Below are 19,312 nucleotides of genomic sequence, written 5' to 3' on the forward strand. Positions count from 1 at the left end.
GCGAAGTCCACACCCAGGTGGACGGCGTTCGCGCCGGACAGGGAGAGGCAATCGGCCACAGCGTTGTCCTTGCCCGCGATGTGCCGGATGTCCATCGTAAATTCGGACACGGTGGAGAGGTGGTGCTGCTGGCGGGCTGACCACGGCTCCGTAACCTTGGCCATGGCGAAGACCAGGGGTTTGTGGTCCACAAACGCCGTGAACGGGCGGCCCTCCAAAAGATGGCGGAAGTGGCGAACAGCCAGGTAAAGGCCGAGGAGCTCACGGTTGAAAGCGCTATACTTGCGCTCGTTAGGGCGAAGCTGCCGGCTGAAGAAGGCCAGCGGTTGCCAAACTCCGTTCACCCACTGTTCGTGCACGGCGCCCACCGCGTAGTTGGAAGCGTCCGTGGTGAGGGTGATGGGTGCGTCGGGCGCCGGGTGCGCCAGCCTGGTCGCGTTGGCGAGGGCCAGCTTAGCGCCGTTGAACGCCGCGTCCATCTCTGTGGTCCAGGCGACGTCGTGCTTGGCCGGCTTGCCCCGGAGGGCTTCATACAGGGGGCGTATGAGTTGGGCGGCGCGAGGCACGAACCGGTGGTAGAAATTTACCATCCCCAAAAATTCCTGTAGGGCCTTGATGGAGCGAGGGCGCGGGAAACTTGTGACTGCCTCCACCTTGGTAGGCAGCGGGACGGCACCGCGCTTCGTGATGCGGTGCCCCAGGAAGTCGACGGCCGTTACGCCAAACTGGCATTTCACCGGGTTGATGATGAGGCCGTGCTGGCCGAGGCACTCAAAAAGCGTGCGCAGGTGGACGAGGTGCTCCGCCCGGGAAGTGCTGGCGATGAGAATGTCATCCAGGTAGACAAACAGAAAGGTGAGATCGCACAGCACACTGTCCATCAGCCGCTGGAAGGCCTGGGCCGCGTTCTTAAGGCCGAACGGCATTCGGAGGAACTCGAAGAGGCCAAAAGGTATAATTACAGCCGTCTTCGGAACGTCGGCCGGCCGGACAGGTAACTGGTGGTCGCCCCGAATGAGGTCGACCTTGGAGAAGATCACCCGCCCCGCCAAACGGGCGGAAAAGTCCTGTATGTGTGGTATCGGGTACCGGTCAGGGGTGGTGGCGTCGTTGAGGCGGCGGTAATCACCGCATGGTCGCCATCCGCCACCCGGTTTGGGCACGATGTGCAGGGGCGAGGCCCACGCGCTGTTCGAGCGTCGCACAATTCCCAATCGCTCCAGCGCGTCGAATTCTGCCTTCGCTACGGCGAATTTGGCCGGGTCGAGGCGGCGAGCCCTGGCGTAGACCGGTGGACCTGTGGTCAGGATGTGGTGTTCGACGCCGTCCTTGACAGCGACGGCCGAAAACGTCGGCTGCGTGAGGGCGGGAAACTCGGCGAGTAGGCGGGGCGGGTGAAATCGTCCACGGCCGGGAGCGCGCAGGCTAGCTTGGTCGGAGCGGAGCCGCTCAATGAGCAAGCGAGCAAGCTGAAGGTCTCCGCGTTGATGAGCCGACGCCGTTTGACGTCGACCAAAAGCCCATGCACGCAAAGAAAATCTGCACCCAGCAAGGCCATGGGCACGTTCGCCGTGATGAAGTCCCACCTGAAGCACTGGCCCCCGAAGCAGAATTTGATGCTGCGCGAACCGAAGGTGCGGATGGAGGAACCGTTTGCGGCGACCAAAGCGGGGCCGCAAAGCGCGGCCTGTTTGTCCTCCACCGAGGCGGGTATCACGCTCAGCTGAACGCCGGTGTCGCACAAAAAACGCTGCCCGGACTCCGTGTCCGTGATAAACAGAAGGCTGCCTGAATGGCCGACGCTCATGGCAGGCAGCGAGCGCCGGCCTGGTCGTTTCCGGACCCGCCGAAAGTGCATGGTGGGCGGCACGTTCTGGCCTCCTGCCCGAACCTGGCATGGTAATAGCACATGGTCCGCTCTGGTGGAGGCTCCGGCGGTCGCGTCGGTTCAGTCGACGGGGCGTAGCGGCGGCCGCTGCCGTCAGTGGCACGGACCCGGTCGGTGGAGGCGCCGGTCATGGCGCGGGCATTGCTTCGGTCGGCCCAGGGTCCCAGGCGGCCGCTCCGACATGTCGCCTGGCCGAGCAAAATTTATCGGCCTCCTTGGCCAGGGCGCGAGAGTGCATGATGGGCGAATTAGCCAAAGCTAACCGTACCTGTCTTGGTAGCCGCTGGAGAAACAGCTCGCGGAAGAGGAAGTCCGGGCTGTGGTCACCGAGAAGAGCAAGCATGTGGTCCATGCACTCGGACGGACGGGCCTCGCCCAGCTCCGGGAGGTGTAGTAGTTGTCGTGAGCGTTCGGTCTCCGTGAGTCCAAACGCACCGAGGAGTAGGCCTTTGAGCACACCGTATTTGTCGGCGTCCGGCGGGTGCTGTAGGAAGCTAAGAACCCGGGCAGTGGAGGAGGCGGTGAACGCAGAGACCACATGGTGGTAGCGCGTCGTGTCCTCCGTAATTTTTCGCAGGGCGAATTGAGAATCCGCTTGAGCAAACCAAACGGCCGCGTGAGATTCCCAAAAGCCCGGGAGCTTCAAAGCTACAGCTGACTCTATCGCCGTGTTCGTAGAAAGGGGTCACCAATTGTGGGAGCTGTGCTCGCACGATAAAATCGGACAAAATGGACGACGCCAGGAATTAAGTTTCTCTGAGCTATTTATTCCCAGCTCACTCAAACGAACTCCAAAGCACTGAATCAGCCCATCGAATGGGCGGCAATATATATCAGAAACTCAACACACAAAAGCCACGCCTCTCAGGCGGGGCGTGGTATGCAAATAGATAAGCCACGCCTCTCAACGGGGCGTGGTATGCAAGGCAAGCGTTCGCCCGGTAAAGGAAAGTCTCAACACGCCCGGGAGAGTCCGGACACGTGACCGCTCGCCGGTTGCATCATCGGCCGGTGCAGGGTAATTGTTTCATGCTACCGGTAACCCCTACAGTCCAGTCATTTACCTGTATATCCACACATCTGGGCAGTGTCTGTGTTGTCACTGAAACTTTTGCTTCCGTGGTTGTGAAATGTTTTTAATAACGTGGTGGTGGTTTTGAATCACGTGGTGGTGAGGTGTTTTTAAATCACGTGGTGGTGAAGTGTTTTGAATTACGTGGTGGTGATGTGTTTTTAAATCACGTGGTGGTGAGATGTTTTGAATGATGTGGTGGTGAGGTGTTTTGAATTACGTGGTGGTGGTGTTTTTTGAATTACTTGGTGGTGAGGTGCTTTTAATTACGTGGTGGTGAGGTGTTTTGAATTACGTGGTGGTGAGGTGCTTTTTGAATTACTTGGTGCTGAGGGGTTTTTAATTATGTGGTGGTGAGGTGTTTTCAATTACGTGGTGGTGAGGGGTTTTTAATTATGTGGTGGTGAGGTGTTTTGAATTACATGATGGTGAGGTGTTTTGAATCACGTGGTGGTGAGGTGTTTTGAATTACATGGTGGTGTGTTTTGAATCACGTGGTGGTGAGGTGTTTTGAATCACGTGGTGGTGAGGTATTTTGAATTACATGGTGGTGAGGTGTTTTGAATTACGTGGTGGTGAGGTGTTTTGAATTACATGATGGTGAGGTGTTTTGAATCACGTGGTGGTGAGGTGTTTTGAATTACATGGTGGTGAGGTGTTTTGAATTACGTGGTGGTGAGGTGTTTTGAATTACATGGTGGTGAGGTGTTTTGAATTACTTGGTGGTGAGGTGTTTTGAATTACGTGGTGGTGAGGTGTTTAATTAGGTGGGGTGAGGTGTTTTAAATTATGTGGTGGTGAGGTGTTTTTCATTACGTGGTGGTGAGGTGTTTTGAATTACTTGGTGGTGAGGTGTTTTTCATTACGTGGTGGTGAGGTGTTTTTCATTAAGTGGTGGTGAGGTGTTTTTCATTATGTGGTGGTGAGGTGTAATCGTCCCAAACTTCCAGTCTGCACCTGCCCCTCCCCTATGTATGTGCTGAGGGTTCTTCATTGAATTTTTTTCTTTTCAACTTAAATCTTTAACCGAAATTGCTTATAAAAATGTAATATCACAAACACCACAAATAAATTTGTGGAAAATAATTGTTTGTATTATGATTGGTGTAAATCATGACAACAGAGCAACTCAGGTGCAGTCATTATCCTCAGCTAAAATAAGCCCGTTCCTCAGTATCGACGCGTGGTGAGGCGAGCGGAGCGAGCCGAGCCAAGCTCGTATGTATATATTATGATGCAAAGATGAACTGATTATATTTTGGCATCAAAGGTGAGGAGTGAGGTGATTTTCGTGAGGTCAACGGTCATGTCAGGTAAAAACGTGGTACTTGAGAAGAGCTGAATGGATTCAAGTCAAACTTGGTACAAGTATGTATAATTATATAATAATGTGGGCGGTGGCAAATCAGTTGATGTTGCGACATCGAAGATTGCCATTCTAGTTTTATTTAAAACAAATTCTTGTTGTTAATACAGAGAAATACACTGTATTATAAAGGAGCAAAAGCAACCTCAGGGAGTATAAGTTATTTATGTCGAGGCAGCTCCGTCTTGCCTATGTGTGTCTATGATTGGATACAAAATGTCACATGATTTCAGTCTTCCCCCACTTTTCCCCCAGCGATTTCTGATACCTTGCCATTGAGTGGATCCATGCAGAAGTGACACAGTGCTGCTTTGAAGAAGTATTCACGTGCGCCAAACTTAAGCAAAGCATTGTCCATACAACTGGTAGCCACCTGAAAATAGACGAAATAGATAAAAATTGACAAAATAGACAAATGGCATCCGTCATTCACGTCCGGCTTAAGACTAACGTCGTCACTTCCCATACGTCACATCTGGCATGTTCGGAAAGCTGCCGCCATTTTAATCTCTCGCGACGTGGGGACATGGTCTCCATCGGAAGAACGGGTGGGGAGGAGGGGGACAGGAACATTTGATCGTAGTTGGCTGATGTGAGATTCGGACGGATCGATCAGCATTCTCATTTTGTTCTGTATATTGGTAGGACAGGGGTCAGTTCCTTTCGGAATGTTGAGCTGCTTTATGATTATTCCCGTCGTCGGTGCTATTGAACTAATCTGGTTGTGTCTTAATGACGATGCAGTTTTATTCAATTGTAAACGGAACTCAAACTTACATGATTTATGTTACCTGTGTGAGTAAAAGTTATAACATTTAATTGTGTGATCGGGTCACCAGTGTTGGTTTGATACAAGTAATTAATGAAACAATCCCCATGTTGGTTGCCGAATTTATTGGTTAAAGCTTGTGGAGAAAAGTATGGTTGTCTAAATGTGCCATAACGTACATCTTGCAAGAGTATGTAAACATTGTCTTACCTGTCTTTACTTGTCTTACCTGTACCTGTGTCTTTTGTAATTCCTGTGAATAAAATGAACCTAAGATTTCTTCCCCATTCATATCATATAATTTGTAAGTCCAAGGAAGTGTATCCATTACATCAACGATTTGAAAAAGTTCATTAGTCCAACTCTTTGTATAACCTTTCTCAAAATGATTTTTCCATATGTATATTCTTACAATATCACCAACTTTGAACTTGGGCTTTCTCAAATTCCTTTTCATATTCTAATTTTGTAAATATTTCCGATGGTTTTGATTTTGTTGATGAATCTCAAATTAAAGATACCCAGGGTTGAGAACCGAGTTGTGTGAATTTTTTATATAGTCTCTCTTTCAAAGTGCGATTAAAGCACGCAATAACAACTGCCTTTCCTTCATTAAAGGTGCTGTATAATTTAATACCATTATCTTTAAGGAATTTTATAAATATTGTTGTGGTTTTGGAATAAAGGATAACCCCCCTCGTAGGTAGACGCACCACAACATGTAGCCTCGCGATAGTATACGGTAGTTATTTCTTAGTAAATGTAAGGTAGTCTCCTTTCCTGTGTTAGTATTGCGTTGAGTAGGCCAGTGAACTTAGGTGTTCTTTTGGCACTGAAATGCCACATGCTCGGCCTGAACAAGTCTGGCAAGGCCGAAGGGAGGAGCTGCAGGGGGAGTGACCGGTAAGCGCGAGCCGCCAATCAGAGCTCGAGGGGAGTGGCTAACCACGGCAACGGGAGGCGGAGCATGGAACATTTGGGTAAGGCCAGGGCGAAGCTATAAGACCCTGCTCCGAGCCCCCCGCGTCAGTTTTGGAGTGGAGCTGGAGTGCGAGTTGAGAGAGAGAGAGAGAGAGAGAGAGAGAGAGAGAGAGAGAGAGAGAGACTTGACTTTTATGTCCTTTTATTACAAAAGTATAAAATGAAGATTTTTTACAGTCAAAACAAAATAAACAAAACAGTTACATGCAATTTTACCATCGGGGAAGTCAAAACCAACAAACCGTTAAGCTACCAAAAAAACACAGAAGGATATTTAATAAAGACTAGAGAGAAAGCACCAAATGACCCTCAGATATTTCACAAAAATCCTTTACACACCACATTCTTTCAAAAAGTTCAAGTTGGCTGGAAAGCGAATAACAGTAAAAATCAAGTTTTATCCGGCTCTCGCAAAAAGCTCTGAGCATTGCTACAGTATCTGTAATGTACAAGTCATTCTTTATCTTTGATTTTCTGGTTTTGTAAATTGCCAATTTTGCTTGGGAGATAAAGAAGTTTGCAAGAATTGTTGCTTGGATGTTTAAGGGGCCACTTGGCCCTAAAATAAACATTGGAAAATTGAAATCAATGGAAAGACGTGCAAATAGCACTTTCAAGAAAACAAAGAGAGGAGTTAAACGACTGCATTGAATATACGCATGGGCCAAGGTTTCTCTCTGTCCACAAAAGGGACACTGATCACTTGTCGCTTGTGAAAAGCGGTGAATGAGAAAGTTTGTGGGTATCATCCAATGTGCGATTCTCCATTGGAGATCACCAGCACGTTTTGGCACAGGATTTTTATAATACCATCCCCAGTTTGGGGAGAAAGGAGGAGTGTGTGGCAGGACTGCAGACCACTTACAAGGTGCTGGGGAAGACAAGGAGGGGAAAAGAGCTTTTAAACATTGGAAATATAAGGTTTTGCGGTTACCACTGGAAGAGGAAAAGGAACGGCCAAAATTTATTGGCTCCAAGTTTTCAGAGGCTGACAAAAGAAGGTTGGGGAAAGGAGAGAGGCTCGGCTCAGAGGGAGGTACAGGACGAACCAACCAAAGTTGGGAGGTACCGTAGGCATGAAGCACCACCCTTAGACATCTGTCTAGTTGGCGAGATGATCTGACGCCAGTCGCCAAGGCAATAGCAGCAACACTTAGCCACTTGTCATTTGCATTGTCTCTAAGGTGGCACACTTTGGTTATTGATGCAGCCACAAACTTTTGAATGAAGGCCCTGCTGCTTCCAAAACCTTCAAAAAGTGAGTTGCAAAACAGTGGCTCGTTGAAGAACATGGATCTCTCGTACGTAGTACGATCCCAATGGCTTTTGAGAGCTTGCCATGCATTTAACAAACTTCGGTAGAAAGAGGGGAGTGAAGAGAGATCAAACATTGTCAAGTCCATTAGGAAAAGCTCCTTAGCATGACCGAAATTCTCAAAACGACCCAAAATGCAGCATGCAAGTTGCCTCCAAAGCACAACAGGCTCGTGCAAAATGGACCATATCGTACGTAGACGAAAAGCCATGATTCGGCATTTTACATTGACAAGTCCTTGACCACCCTCAGGTATCAGCAAATTTAATCTTTCCGGTCGTAGCCAATGCATTCCAGACCAGAAGAAATGAGTGACGCTCTTCTGTATTCCGTCGATTAACCCAGCAGGTGGTTGCAGAGCCAAGACCTTGTGCCACAGAATGGAGGTAACCAGGTTGTTTATGACCAATACTCTGCCACGGTAAGACAATTGGCGGAGTAGGCCTTTCCATTTTATTAAAAGCAGTTCAATGCGTTCAGGCAAACCTTCCCAGTTATGCCTGATGAAATCTCCAGGACCTAGAAAAACTCCCAAAAACTTGATCCCATCTCTTCTCCAAGCAATATTTGCGGGGAGAAGCGGGGGTGAAGGGGGGGGTGGGGAGAATGGGGGGTGGGAAAGGGATTCGAGCCACAGTGCCTCAGTCTTTCTCCAATTGATTTTTGCTGACGAGGCTCTGTTAAAAAGTGCTAAAGCATGCATCATCTTAGCAATATCATCAGAGTTTTTGATACACACACATATATCATCAGCATAGGCAATAGTCTTTATAGTGTGGTTTAAACCTCTCACAGTGAAACCAGTCAAAGATTTTCGAAGCGTGTTTAAGAGGGGTTCAAGGGAAAGGGTGTACAAAGCACCTGACAGTGGGCAGCCCTGCCTAACACCTCTTTTAATACAAAAGGGGGGCACAAGCTCATTATTTATGTTTAGCAGGGCAGATACGTTTGAATAACACATATGTATACATGATAAAATAAAGGGTCCAAAACCAAATCGATTTAAGACTTCGGACAAGTATTCATGCGAAACGTAATCAAAAGCCTTCTCCTGATCTAGGAAAACAAGGCCAACACTTTCATGATGAATATCACAAACATCAATCAAATCGCGAATAACAGAAATACTGTCATGGATATTACGACCAGGAACACAATAAGTTTGGTCCATGTCTACAATGTTCTTTAGGAAGGGTGAAAAACGTAAGGCAATAGCTTTGGAAAAGATCTTGTAATCAGTACATAGCAGTGATATTGGCCTCCACTGGGAGATGAGTAAAGGGTCGCCTTTCTTTGGAAGAAAGGTAAGTACTGCTCTTCTGCAGCTCAGCGGGAGTTCCTTCTTTCCGAGGCTTTCCTGGAAGACTGATAGCAGTTCAGGGCCAATTAGGTCCCAGAAAGATTCGAAAAATTCTGACGGTAGACCGTCGATGCCAGGTGATTTCCCTTTGCCAAGGCTCTTTAATGCGATGGAGAGTTCCTCAAGTGTGAGTGGTTTCTCCAGGCTCTGCCTTTGCTCTGGGGTTAAGGTGGAAACACCGTCAAATAAGTGAGAGACACCATTTAGGTCAACTTCTTTTGTTTTGTAAAGGTTGGAGAAAAAGAGTCTAGCTTCCCTCTTGATTCCTTCAGGGTGAGTGATGACAGAATTATCAGGGCGTTTTAGAGCAGTAATTTGGGGGTGAGGAGCCTTCGATTCAAAATCAAAGAAGTATCGGGTTGGCGTGTCCAAAAGGTTGAGCTGCTGAAACCGTAATCTTTTTAATGCCCCTTGGGTTTGGTTCTCAATTATTGTATTAAGGAAAGCTTTCTTTTCTTTCAGTCTCAGTTCTTGTTGGGGAGAAGAGTGAGTTTTTAAATTTGTTTGAATTTGTAGAATTTCCTTTTCTAAAGTAGCCTTTGTTCTCCGTTCCTCTTGTGTTCTTAGGAAACAAAATTGTTGACAAAATCCTCTACATTGGGCCTTTATGTTGTCCCACCACAAACGCTGATCTGTAAACTGGTGTTTTTGATTTAATAGAACAGACCATACATCTTTGAAAGCAGCCCTAAAGGAGGGGTTTTCTAAGATGGTGACATTAAGCTTCCAGAAAGAATGGCGATTCAAGGACAGATGTGAATGGTAATTCACAGTAATTAAAAGGTGATCTGAAAAACCAGAAGGCAAAATTCCAGTGGTAGGGGAGAGATTAAAAAATGGTGAATTTATATAGATCCGGTCGAGCCTAGCTAGGGATACTTGGTTGTTTGTGATCTTGCTCCAGGTAAATTGATGCGTCGTGTGATTTTGTTGCCGCCAAAGATCCTGAAGCTTAAAATCCCTTATTATCTCTGCTAATAATTTAGCTGGTCCGGGATGGGGCTCCGCACCGTTCCTATCTAGGTTTGGTTGTAGAGTGCAGTTAAAGTCACCTGCCATTACAATACACCTGTGCAGGTCTATTTGCCTCATATAAGGCCCTAATCTAGCGTAGAAGCGTTGCTGCTCAGTGCTATTTGAAGGGGCATAAACGTTCAACAAAGTAAAATTTGTGTTATTAATAACAAATTCTAGGGAGGCTAGATGCCCCGGGATTATGTTTTTAAAGGAAAGTTTTGATGGATGGAAATGGGGATTCAAAAGAAAAGCCACTCCCGCAGTTCGGGAATTGGAATCACTAAAAAAATTGGTCGTTTTCATCATCCGGTTCCATTCTGCATGGGATGCTGGCGTAGTGTGGGTTTCCTGTAAGAAAAGTACGTCTTGTGTTTTCTGTAGTGCAAGGTTCACCACTTGGAGTTTGCGCAGCTGACTCGCGCCACCATTTATATTTAAGCTTCCAAATCTCATTTTTTTTGTTCATCTTTTGCTCTCACAATGTACTTTTTCAGCCTGCTACATTGGGCTTCTGTGAAATGGTGGTCGCTAGGCCGGCGGATGATGTTCCTTGCCGTGTTGATAAACCCGTGCAGGTCAGAGAAGTGATCTTTAATGTCTACGTGTCTCTTTCTAAAAGTGTGGTTGAGGAATTCCAATATTTGGGCTGGTAAGACGTTGGATTCGCTTGTTGTAGGGAACTCCTCAATTTCGTAAGATTCCTCATCTGACATGTCGGAACCACTGTCTGGGAAAATTTCAATTCCTGGTTCTTGGGGCTCTGAGGTAACTTGTGCTGTGCAGGTGTCATCCTGCTCCATATTAATAGGAGCAGGAGGGGGTAGTGGAATTGAAGGAGCTTCGGGTAGTGGGAGGGGTGCGGGGGAAACCGTCGCCGGTTTGACAGTTTGAGGTTCTCCATCAGTTTTACCAATGTGCTCAGGCATGTTATGTAAGACCGCCAGCACAGGTACTGCTGGGGTTAGAATATTTTCATTGTGCTCAGAAATTGGAGCCGCTGGAAGTACGATCAGGTTTTCTGCTATCACGTTTCCTCCTATTTTTACGATCGGATCTTGATGCACTTCGGCATCATTCACAGGACACGGAACAGCTTTAATTTTCCCTTGAGGAGGGATGTAATTCCCCTCCGTTGCATTGTGGGGGAAAGTCTCAGGTAAGGGCTGGGGATCTACATTCTCATGCATGAGCAGTTCGTACCGGTTGCTGGTAGTAGTTTGGTCGGACAGAGGCATTCCCGCAATGTTTGACTGAAAAACTACCACCTTTTCGTTACGAGGTGTAACTGAATCCTGGGGTGTTTTTCTCTTCCTTAATGAGGAAACAAGTGTAAACCCATCCCAGATGTTCATGTTCGTTTTATCAGCGGTCGTTAAATTTGGTGCGATGTCATCCGAGACAGTAGTTGGGGGAGTTTGACCGTCAGTGTTGGGAGGTAGTGGGGGGTCTGAGACAGTAGTTGGGGTAGTTTGTCCGTCAGTGTTGGGAGGTGGTGGGGGGTCTGGGACAGTAGTTGGGGTAGTTTGTCCGTCAGTGTTGAGAGGTAGAGGGGGCACAGTATTGTCTAGAGAGCCTGTCTGCTCGATCACAGAGGGTGCAGTTCGGGGACAGAAACGTTTTAAATGTCCGAACTTTCCACAAGTGAAGCATTTTAATGTCTCGGTTGACGCATATACTTGGTAGTCGTGATCTTTTATACGGAATTTAATTACCACGTTTAATACTTTATCCACGTTGGATGTGGGAAGTACAATGTATGCCTGGCATCGGAAAGACATGACGTGCTTCGCCTGTTCACTCCGACAGCCCAGCGGCAGCATTTTGATCTGGGACACGACTGTACCATAGCGCGATAGTTCCGCTAACAGCAACTCATTTTTTACAAACGGGGGGACGTTGGATAGGAGTATTTTGACAGCTGGGGTATCGAGTGGGGAAACTAAGACGAAATGTCCATTGTCTGTGGACAGACCAGCCGCGACAACCTCATGCACGAGGCTTTCCTCGGCTAAAAAAACAACGATACGTTTATTCATCCGTGACGCTGCACGGATCTTTTCCATTCCAATGATATTCCCAATAGCAATAACAATGTGTTCCACACTAACCTCATCGGGAGGAACGCACACCACGCCATGCTTCCGTGTGAGAGCTTCGAAAGCCGCATACGGGGAACGTGTCGACATTTTACTAATTCAAATTACCCGGTGTAATGTATCTCGACAAACTGCGATCAATTGTCGTACGCGTTTATTCACTCTGCCGATCAAGGCCCGATTCACAGCAGCGCCATCCGAGCTCTGGCGTAGGGATACAACCCGGTCCCGGTGTAGGGATACAACGGTGAACATTTGCACTGCATACATGACATCCTCCCCTTTAAGTCCAAAATTACCAAGAGCAATACGTGCTAGATTTCCAGAATTGACATTTCAAAAGCAACATCTCCAAAACATGTGAAAATATGTGTGCAAACGGTTATGAGAATAATGAAAATACATGAAAATAGAACATGTGTCAACGTGAAAAAAAAAATATCTTCAAAGATTCAACCGGTCGGGTGCTTTTCTCTCACGCATTGAGCGTGATTTTTCTCTGCCGGGGACAACGTTCTGGATGCAAATGCAACCGGTCTTTCCGTACCATCAGGCATCACGTGCGATAATACACTCCCCACTCCATACCGACAGGCATCGCATGTCAGCACAAGATCCTTCTCTGGATCAAAATGAACGAGAACATTGGACGATTTGAGCAGATCCTTAGAGGTCTGGAATGCTGATTGTTCAGTAGACCCCCAGCTCCAGGAGACTCCTTTCCTCAAAAGCCGATAAAGGGGGCCCAAAACGTCGGTCACATTCGGGATGTAACGACCATAGAACTGAAGCAAACCAAGGTATGACTTCAATTCGGTCACATCTCGTGGAGAAAGAGCATCCTTGATAGCTCGGACTTTCTCATCTGTCGGGTGTAGACCCTTGGCATCAATCGTATGACCCAGGTACGTGACTGATGGCACCATAAACTTGCACTTGTCTCGACGCAAACGTAGGCCGGAGTCCGAAATCTTCTTCAGAACTCTCTCCAGGTTCTGTAGATGTTCCGCGTCCATACGACCAGTAACCAGAATATCATCCTGGTAACAAACGACGTTGCGTTCGGCGGCAAACAAACTGTCCATGACACGCTGATAAATTCCAGGTGCAGATTTCACTCCAAAATTTCACAAAAATCGGACCAGTCCATCCGCATATGTGGAGATTATAAAATGACCGTGAACAGGTGTTCTTCATTGGACCAATGAAGAACACCTGTTCACGGTCATTTTATAATCTCCACATATGCGGATGGACTGGTCCGATTTTATGACCGGAACGATGGGCGCCGCCCATTCGGCATACTGGATTTGCTCGATGATCCCCAGATTTTCAGGATGATCCAGTTTCTTGTCAATCCGCTCACGCAGGGCAAAAGGGACTGGGCGAGCCCTGCAAAATATAGGATTGGCATCCCGGTCAACCCTGAGTTTAGCCGTATGTCCTTTCAAGGTTCCAAGCTCATCCTTGAAGACATCCGGGTACGTATCCAGCACATTTTTGAGTGTGTATGCTGCGGTAGGAGAAACGTTGGCTGCCCGGAGTTGATGAATGCTTTCCCACTTCAGTCGAATTATGCTCAACCAGTTCCTGCCGAGTAAGGAAGGGCCCTTTCCAGGAATGACGATCAGGGGTAGGTGAAACTCACGGTTATCGTAGTCCACCGTGACATCACATGTACCGCAGGGAACAATCTTCTCACCTGTATAGGTGGAGAGTCCATAGGTAGTAGGTTTCAGATGGGGTCGGTCAGCATCACTCCACAGGTTTGTGAAAACAGCATGGCTGATGAGCGAGACGGCCGCACCAGTGTCGACCTCCATTTGCAATGGTCGATTGTTGATGACAACATTGGCAAGAAGAGGGTCCCGCCTATGGTGAGAATCAATATGAAGCAGGTCATACGATTCTGAGTTGTCGGAAACAGAGCTCACCTGGTCAAGCTCGGGTTCCTCCGAACCGATAAACTGATGAATCTTGTCAGCAGCTTTTCCTTTTCCCGATTTGCGAGTGATGCAAGCTGGAGCAATATGGCCAGTTTTCGAACAGAAATGGCAGGTGGCATCTTTGAACCGACACGTCTCCGGAGGGTGCTTTCCGTTGCACCGAAAACAGTTGTTGTGGGTTTGAGACTGCACTGGCTTCTGACGAGGAGCCTTGTTCCAACGTTGTGGCTGAACATGATTCAACCGATTCACAGCAGGGCTGGTACCAGATGAGCGAGTGGCACCGATGCTTGTAGCGTTGCGTTCAGCACTTTCCATGGAAATGGCGGTGTCTCTGGCATTTTGGAACGTCAGTCTTCTCTCAGCAAGCAGGCGTCTACGAGTGCGGTCATCGGACATGCCAACCACCAGCAAATCACGAAGCATGTCATCGATCGTGTCCCCAAACTCACACAGATGTGACAGTTTTTTGAGGTGTGCAATGAAGTCTGCGATCGACTGACCTTGCTGTTGTCTGCACATGTAAAAATTAAACCGACACAGGATGACTGAAGGAGATGGGTTGCAATGTTCCTTCAAAGCGGCCTTGAGCTCTGCATACGTGAGCTCCTGGATTGTCCGAGGCCGAATCAGGTTTTTAACGAGTGTGAACGTCTCACCTCCGCAAACGGACAGGAAGACGGCCTTCATCCGGCCTTCGGTCGCAATGCCGTTCGCCTCGAAGTAGAAAGACAACCGCTCAGAATACGTGTCAAAATCCCCCTCATGAGGGTCGAATTCATCGATATGGCCGAAAGATGTCATGGTCTAGATGTTTATCCTCGTCGCCATGTAATGTATCTCGACAAACTGCGATCAATTGTCGTACGCGTTTATTCACTCTGCCGATCAAGGCCCGATTCACAGCAGCGCCATCCGAGCTCTGGCGTAGGGATACAACCCGGTCCCGGTGTAGGGATACAACGGTGAACATTTGCACTGCATACATGACACCCGGGCTAAGCCGAGTTGGGGTCGGGGGAAAAGGAAGGGGTCGGGGGAAAAAGGGGAGTGGTCGGGTACAGTTTTCTGTAAAGCAAGGGGGAAAAAAACCGCAAAGAAAACTCCACTCGGCATGTACCAGCACGAGAAAACGAACGCGGTAAAACACACCTCTTAATGAGGAAAGGGGCGAAAACCCATCGCAACTCCTTAGAGTGTCGATAGGAATACGACTCACCCGTCGACCTCACCGAAAGGTGTGGGCTCTCTCTCTCTCTGTATCTCAGAGGAAAAAAGTAGAAAAAGCTAGAAGAGAAAGAAAAAGAGTCGAGACAGCAACACATGCGAGGGATGTACTAGGGGGGAAGGGAGGGGTGTGGGGGGGAAGGGAGGGGTGTGGGGGGGGAAGGGAGGGGTGTGGGGGGGGGAAGGGAGGGGTGTGGGGGGGGGAGCGGGCAGAGGAGGGTAGAACGGGTAGGATAGAACGGGTAGGATGAGGAGTTGCAGCAGCGGGTTGTTGAACTGGGGTGGTGGGGGCAGACAGAGAGTAGGCAAACGTGAGGATAAGAGGAAAAGTGGAAGAACATAAATTAAGAAAAGACAACGAGCAAGGGGGGGGTAGAAGGATCAAAGGTTGGAGCAGCTCACACCTCACCACACATGCACGGCTGCCATCTTGCCACGCCCAACAGCGGGAGAGAGAGGAGAGAGAGAGGAGAGAGAGAGGAGAGAGAGAGGAGAGAGAGAGAGAGAGAGGAGAGGAGAGAGGAGAGAGAGGAGAGAGAGGAGAGAGAGAGGAGAGAGAGAGGAGAGAGAGATGAGAGAGAGGAGAGAGGAGAGAGAGAGAGAGAGAGAGACTTTTGTGCCCTTTTATTATAAAAATACAAGCAATTCCACAAAGCGGTTGTAAGCAAAGCAACCAGTTTAAAGAAACATTTCGTAAGGATCATGAATTCACCAAAAGGAGCAAAGGATATTTAAAGGAAACCAGCAAGTATAAAAATTTTACAAACCAAAGGTGAAGACACAAACAAAACCACAAACAATTTCAAAGGAAATGCTATGACCACATCAAGAGCAAAATTAAGCGTTTAATTAAATTAAGCGAAACATTGAGAGAGGGAGAGAGAGGGAGAAAGAGAGAAAGAGAGAGGGAGAAAGAGAGAAAGAGAGAGGGAGAAAGAGAGAAAGAGAGAAAGAGAGAAAGAGAGAAAGAGAGAAAGAGAGAAAGAGAGAAAGAGAGAGAAAGAGAGAGAGAGAGAGAGAGAGAGAGAGAGAGAGAGAGAGAGAGAGAGAGAGAGAGAGAGAGAGGAGAGAGAATCGCCCAGCCCCTGAACAAGTCGAAGTACTTGCATTGAATTGCCTATTATCGTCGTTGCACACGAACTTTCCCCGTGCCCTGTGCCAATTGCCCAGCCCCTGAACAAGTCGAAGTACTTGCATTGAATTGCCTATTATCATCGTTGTACACGAAGTTTCCCCGTGCCCTGCGCTCTGCTGCGCTGTATTAATCGCGCTCGTGAAGACGACCCGTTCCGGGCCACAGACACGCGATCTCCTCCTGCCTGGTTTTCCTGCACGTGCCGTGACCACCAGAGCCACACCGAGCGAGCTGTCCGGAGTGGACGACGCCAGGTGCATTTGGGAACGCGAACTTCCTTCCTTCTTTTTTCCCCGTGTGAGTGAGTGGGCCCTGTGTCTGGGAATTAGTTAACATTGGTTAAGCATCTGCTCTGTGTCGCCTTTCCTTTATCCGGATTATTGTACATTGTGTAATAAATTGTGTTCTTCCTCTGATTTGACCATTCCCGTCCCTTCCATTAATTGGCCTAGCATAGTACGAATAAAACCGCTCAAATTGGGTTCCAATAAAGTAACGGCACGAGTCACGTGATATGCACACCGCTCGGGCGTACTCGATTAAGCATGGCTTGCGCGAGGTCCGGTTCCCATTTTCGTGGCAGCATGGGTCAAAGGTATGTGCGGCGTCGACCCGATACCCTTTTTCACGCTTGCTGCGGAAGTGGTGATTCGGCCTCGTGGACACGAAGACCCAAGGGGAAAAAGGGGTTTAATCCCCCCTTTGTAACGTGGGCAGGCTTCGGGAGATCCGCAACAAATTGATGTCTAGGAGTGGGATAATTGGACCTAGAGTGCGCTTCACGCACTCAAAATTACGAGCGCACGAAATTTAGTTTGTAACATCAAATTTATATTCGTACCATGGCTGGCCAAGGTGGTCAAATGCCGGTGGGAATAATATATGAAGAGGAAGAATTAATGACCCAGGACCAACAGGGACAGTTGGTAGAGGAGGAAATTGATGAGGGTGCGGCAGTTGGCGAAGGAAGTGGCAGCGCCTCGCACGTGGCGGTGGCGGCCAGGCCCGCTGTGCGGGCCGGGTTCGACATTGAGTTATACCTGGCCCAAATAATGGCAAAAATGGATGCCCAAAAGGACGATATGAAGGCTCAGGGTGAGCGATTGGGAAATCAAATGAAAGAAATGGGGGACAAAATCAACAGGGAAATTAAAGATGGGTTAAATGGGTTGGACAACAAAATGAGTGGTGAAATGGAACAAAATGAGGGCAGAGTCGAGAAAGGACATGAAAAGGCGGGGTAGGACATTGGGTGCAGGTTGGGCGGGAGGGTCGCGGTGGTACGTGACGGGGTGACCCGGTGTGGAGAACGCATGGGGAGCGAGCTTGAGCGAAGGACAGCCAAGTTGACCAGGGCTATGGGAATCGCGACACGGGGTGTAGAGGGGACGGCAATCGTCGCATTGGAAAACCAAATTTTGGGGGCGTCGGCGAAGGCTGCGTTGGAAAAAGAAATTTTAGGGGCGCCGACGATCGTCGTGATAGAAAAAAGACTTGGGGCTGAAGAGACGGGAGAGAAAGAAAATAAATCACGGGAGAATGTGATGGAACATGTACAAAGTTCGTGTTTGCACCGTGATGCCGGGCTTGCTAACCCAATAAAAGGTTTGCAGGTGCTGGCGTGGAAGGAGAGCCCCGAGTTGAGTAGAGAAAATGGCGCGAATGTGTTTGGCGCGAACGGGTGTTCGGCGCGCTTGGGAGAGAAGCGAGACCCGGGCGTTCGTGATGGGCCCATTGTGCGGTATGAGCGGGCGTGCGTGGAGCACGAGTGTGTTACGGAATGTGTACGAGAAGAGTGTGTGGAGAAAGAGTGTGCACCAGAGTGTGCGATGGCTGACTGTGTTACGGAGTGTGTAATGGGAGAGTGTGTACCAGAATGTGTGATGGCCAAGTATGCACCAGAGTGTGCAATGGCCGAGTGTGTTACGGAGTGTGTAACGGGAGAGTGTGCACCAGAGTGTGCGAGGGCCGAGTGGGCAGAAAAAGGGTGTGCGCCGGAGTTGTGCGACACCGGAGTGTGTGGAAGGTGTGAGTGCACGTGGGTGGTGTGCATCAGAGTGTGCAATAACAGAGTGTGAGGGAGAATGCACACAGGACTGGGTGCGGGAAGAGTGTGTAACGGAGTGTGTGGGGGCACGTGTGTGCCTGGGTGTGCGAGTGCGGAGTGGGTCGCGTGTGGTGAGGACGCAGCTCAAGCATCGACACAGACCGGGGTAGCGCCTGGCGGCACGGGTAGCGTACTTGAGCCCCCGGTGAGTTGTGTGCTGCAGGGACCGGAGGGGATCGGTGCCGCGTCGGTCCCACAAGGACCCCGCACTGTATGGTTGGTGCCGTGCCGTGGCGGCAAAGGCGATCGGCGAGGTTCAAGGGGAGGTAGGAGTTTTCAGAGCCGCACGCCCTTTCGGGTGAGGTGCTCCGACCGTGGCGGGCTGTGTCACCGTGCGTGGGACCGCGAGGCCCCGCACAGGGATGGAGCCCTGAACCTGGGCCCATCAATCCCTCCCCCCTTGGATCGAAAATGCCAGACAGACACCACATACAGGCGACCAACCACCCGCATGGATCGCTCGGCCCTTCGAGGCCGAGCCATGACAACGTACATCCACTTGGAGAGGCTCGTAGTGTGGCGGACTGATGAGAGTAGTGTACCCCACGTGGGGGAATGGTAGTGTCACCATTCCTCACACGGGGGGGGCCATGAGTATTAGTTTAGGGGGATGGCAATGTTAGGCCCATGGAAGGGCCAGCAATGGTTGCCTCCATGGGGCACCGAAGCTAGCCGAGGGAGGGCTAGGATAATGTTAGGGAACTAGAAGACTTTAGAGACGCAAGATTTAAGTAGTGACACCAGACCTATAGAGGGGACATAGAGAGGTTAGGTGGTTGATAAAGAACAGGGTGTGCATAGTTTAAAGGGACGACAGGGATGCACGAGTTGTAGGGGAAGTAGTTAGGTAGATGATGCTGTGTGTTTGAGGAATTGTGAGTGAGAAAAAGTGGAATTGTGTTTGAGGTGTGTGAGCACAAAAGGTGTGCAAGATATTTAGTGTATGAGAGTAAAGGTGTGGAATAAAAGGTGTGGAATGCATGGTGCGAAGGAGTGAATGGGGGGAAGTGGAACCCATTCACGGAAGCTCGGG

The 19,312-nt window shown here is 49.0% G+C and overlaps 1 protein-coding gene across 4 annotated transcripts in view; it reads right to left on the minus strand.

Moving 5' to 3' along the window:
- The window catches only part of LOC137417753 (alpha-soluble NSF attachment protein-like), a 323,838-nt gene that overhangs the window by 56,101 nt on the left and 248,425 nt on the right, over positions 1-19,312 (minus strand). For all 4 annotated transcript variants that reach the window (XM_078786322.1, XM_078786324.1, XM_068103653.2 and 1 more), the window contains exon 8: positions 4,595-4,699. In XM_078786322.1, coding sequence (XP_078642448.1) covers positions 4,595-4,699 — 105 coding nt within the window. The remainder of the gene's footprint in view (positions 1-4,594; positions 4,700-19,312) is intronic.

This window comes from Myxine glutinosa, chromosome 11, assembly GCF_964187855.1.
Source record: "Myxine glutinosa chromosome 11, kmMyxGlut1.1, whole genome shotgun sequence".
Classification (NCBI taxonomy): Eukaryota; Metazoa; Chordata; class Myxini; order Myxiniformes; family Myxinidae; genus Myxine; species Myxine glutinosa.